Source organism: Sinocyclocheilus anshuiensis, unplaced genomic scaffold (genome assembly GCF_001515605.1).
Source record: "Sinocyclocheilus anshuiensis isolate Anshui unplaced genomic scaffold, SAMN03320099.WGS_v1.1 scaffold1272, whole genome shotgun sequence".
Lineage (NCBI taxonomy): Eukaryota > Metazoa > Chordata > Actinopteri > Cypriniformes > Cyprinidae > Sinocyclocheilus > Sinocyclocheilus anshuiensis.
The window spans coordinates 789,562-793,704 of record NW_015547713.1 but is presented as its reverse complement, the minus strand read 5'-3'; the positions used below and the strand labels follow the sequence as shown (position 1 = coordinate 793,704).

At 41.2% G+C, this 4,143-nt stretch overlaps 1 protein-coding gene across 1 annotated transcript in view; it reads right to left on the bottom strand.

The window, feature by feature from the left end:
• LOC107704101 (E3 ubiquitin-protein ligase TRIM71) overlaps positions 1-3,447 on the bottom strand; it is a 42,435-nt gene extending 38,988 nt beyond the window's left edge. Inside the window, exon 1 of the mRNA XM_016506951.1 lies at positions 1,783-3,447. Within this exon, the coding sequence (XP_016362437.1) occupies positions 1,783-2,502 (720 nt within the window). The 5' untranslated portion in view covers positions 2,503-3,447. The remainder of the gene's footprint in view (positions 1-1,782) is intronic.
• Positions 3,448-4,143: the final 696 nt, after the last annotated feature.

The following is a 4,143-nucleotide window of genomic DNA, read 5'->3' as shown; positions in this document are numbered from 1 at the left end:
TATATATATATATATATATATATATACACACACACGCACATATTATAGTTTTAATAATTATGTATATAGTTATATTTCTTTATGCCTTTAACTTAACTTTAACTTTGAGTGCCACTTTAGAAGGCTCAGCTGACCAGCTATGCGTCCATGCTAAGACAGAGATTTCGCTTTCCTTGGACATGACAACCTATTTTCACAAATATTTATGACTCGGCCTGGAGGACAGATGCAAATAATCGCACGCGCTCAGTCGATCGCTCTCATTTACTGTCTGTTTAGGCTTGTTAAGAGCAAATCTACGGAGCCTCTACAAATCAGCAGGGTACACATTATGTTATCATTACTAACTTGTTTAATATTCAGTCCACATGCATGAAGTGTAAAACGAGAAGGGCATACATAACCTTACGAAAAAAGAAAACACGCAAAAATCGCGGTTGCTGCGGTTCTTGCATTCCTCTGCGGTTTGCTCGTCAATAGCACGGTATTGCGATATTACGGTTATCGCGACAGCCCTACCCACAGGTAAAAACACAATAAGAATTTATATACTACAGGCCTGTGACGTTCATGCAACACTGGGCAACAACATTGCTCAAACAGAGAACACCATGTCCCAGATAAAGACCTGTAGGAAAAAAATTAATTAAAAAAAACGTCTGAAACAGCAGTGAAACTCACATCAATCTAGAAAACATATGGATGGCTGAAGCCATTCTACACGCAGCTGCCCTGCATGTTGCACTGGAATCCATAACACCGGTAAAAAAATATATAAAGTGCTGATTTCTAGAAAGCATCATGACAGGGTGATCAAAGTCTGAGAGGCTAACTTCCAACGGGAAAATAACAGGAAAAAGGCCTGTTATTTAAAACCCTCAAACAGATGCACAGTCAAGAATTCCTGAAATGACACACAAGCCCTTATCAAAAACAGATATGAATCATTGAAGTGACGCATAAATACAGATGATCAGTATTTGTAGCTATATTCACAATTGTGTAATAAAGTACTCATGGTTTTCGACACTCAAATTAGTACATTCTTATACATCTATTCATTATATACAAAACATTTTATGCTTAACACCCTAAACCCTACTCATAAATCTGGGACCATTTAGAGGAGAAAATAATAAATCTAGTAGCATAAATAAAAGAAATTATAACAATGATAAAACAAAGCATAAAGTAATCATTTTAAATAAATAAAGTTCATAACATTTTAAATACATAACATTGTTTTTTCTCAAATAAAATTAATACGGACTAAAAAAGCAGAAATTATAATATTTTAAAAAATGCAATTAAATTTAAATCCATACTGTAATTCTTTATCTGTGGTAAAAACAACAACAACGGCAGATGTCTATAGTACTTTATAGCATTAATTCTTAGCAATAAGCACCACAAAACAGACTCCTACCCAAAATAGAAATTGAAGATTAGTGGTCGACCAATATGGGTTTCCCAATGGTTCATCCTTAAATGATTACACATGGTCCCCTAAATTATGAATAGTGGTTACATCCTTGACCACGAAGCTGTGCATCTGTGACAACTTTCTTTGTAGGTCTGACTGTAAATGAGGGTACTACTTAGCAGATACATGTACAGTACACTTATTACAGTTGCAGTCAAAGTGTGGACACAACAGTAACAGTCTTTGATTGAGGTTCGAACCTTCAGCCTTTCAGCAGCCATCTAAAATCTTTAAACCACTACACAAAATAACTGGAACATGCACTAAACAAACAATGAATCCCAGGAGACCAAACTCACCGCGTTATCATGCTGCTGGCAGAAGCCCATCCTCTCCTGGAAAACATTCAGCATGGAGAAGCTGTTATGGAAGGACTGGGAGATGTTGATCGGGGTGTTGGAGTTGCTGGTGCGGTTGGCCAGGTGTAAGCTCTCCAGAAGCCCCTCGATGAAGTGGTCTTTGGTGAGTCGGACCCTCTGGTGAGCCCTGACGCAGTTATCGCACAGGTACTCCTGGCAGTCCAGGCAGAGGGAGGTAGCGGGGTTGCCCTCATCACAAGAGCTGCACTGAGGGTCTGAGAGGTGCTGGGGTCTCAGAAGACCACGGTGATGGACCACCGATGAAGACCGACCGTTCTTGCCCTGTTCCTCAGCAGAGACCACCACATCCAGCAGGTTGCTGAAGAGAAAGTTGGAGGAAGGCAACGCGTCCACGCCTGATTCCGACAGAGACACTTTCTGGTCGCATGTGGGGCATCTGAGCTTCAGAGGGTCACCTGGGCTCCTGTGGCCCTCTAGGCATTGCCTGCAGAAGGCGTGGAGACAGGGCAGGACGTGCAGCCTCCTGGTGGATGAGGTAGATGAGGAGTTGGAGGTCTGGGAGGACGAGGAGGAGGTAGATGAATTGGAGGAGATCGGAGCAGAGCAGCCGCACAGCTCCTTGCACAGCGGACATGTTTGCAGGTCGGTGTCTGGGAAAGACGCCATTTGCGCAGAGGACCACAAAATAACTTCACACATAAAGACGCGTTAAAACACACAAACGCTTCCGAAACGGTTCCCTGATCAACTCAAGCAAGTAATGCAGATCATAGACTTGGCATGCTGTACTGGGAGCTACATTCAACGATACTTGATATATACATTCCCGTTTAATGACTTTAGATTGAATTGGGCTTTCAGCTTTGGTTATTGTCGATAGAAATTCGCAGGACAAACTCTATACGCAACTTCTCGAGTGCACATTTGGACACCAAGTGTCATTTTGAGGCCTTATAATCCCTCGGTATGGGGCATTAACATTGTTGCGAAACATAGATCCGCTGCGAGGTCCCTGCTCCGATCCTCCCCCACCGCCGCATGACGAGAGGGGCCAAACACGCTCGATACGGTGTCAGTTTTTTCCTTCCCACACGCAAATATGTCCGTTTTCCATAAACGCGCTTTAGTCTACCATCTGCGCGTCACTCTTCTCAATACGCGCTTGCGCGAGCCGCAATTAAATAATTCAAAGTATGTCCCATGTAGCTCGTTAGCACGCAGCGCCCCTCAAGATCCTGTTACTGTTGTGAGGCTGAAAAGCCCCTTTAACTTCCTTCAGTCCGGTTACAGTAACACTTTGGCGAGGGGTATAAGGTAACCATTCAACCTTTCGTGTCCATTCGTTCCCGAGCTTTCAGCTGCCCATGTTCGCAAAACAAACGCTCTCTCCGCGCGCCTCTTCAATCCGTACTCCTTTTCATCGGGAATGACGCTCGCGCGGACGACAATTCTACAGCGCGTGACCATCAAGCGAACGCGTCCATACTAAATAAGCCTAGAGCGCACTTCCTCCTGAGAACAGTTCGAAGGGGCGTGGTTTATGTGGCGAGGGGGCGGGGGCGGGCAGGGTATTAAAAGTAGTACAAATTCAGCAAGGGCCAATTATTCATTTATTTTTAGTTTTATTTATTACTGGAAAGTACAATATGGTGCTCAATGAGACATTATAATATCATATTTAGGATAGTTATTTTTTTTTTCGTAATCAGAAGATATTTCAGTTTGTTGTGGATCCTTGTGTCTTTTGTTCTAGTCTTGTGTATCTGTGAATGTATAGGGACAAATGCAGATCCTCTTCATATATTTGTATTACATGTATCAAGAAACAACAGAAAGCCCAAAGCTTTATGTTTTTACTGTCGAAATATCTTTATTCTATTGCAGTCATGTTGTTATTCGATATGTCTTGCTCCTTGGCTTTAAAAGTTGTTGGTTGTTTCTTCCCTAAATGCCTATTGACTGTTTGACTCTTGGTATAACTAAATTAATATGGGTCAAATTTATCTGGTTAATCTGAAGGCTTGATTGTATTTTATTTTAGTTGTTCCATATCTAAATTATTATTTTATTATTATCATTCATTTGCATTATTCTTCTGTTTTTGTGTGTTTATTGATTGATTAGATGTGAAACAGAAATCACAATTCAATACTAGGACTGCCATTCAATTTAAATAAAGAATCATGATTAATCCCATGATTGTCCAGCTCCTTTTTGAAGAAAAATATACTTTATACTGATAACACTAAATGATATTGAGCATAATGTTCTTTAAAAGGAACACACATCTGGCTTGGCGTCAATTATGGGATGATTGAGCATTATTGATGAGGCCGTGTG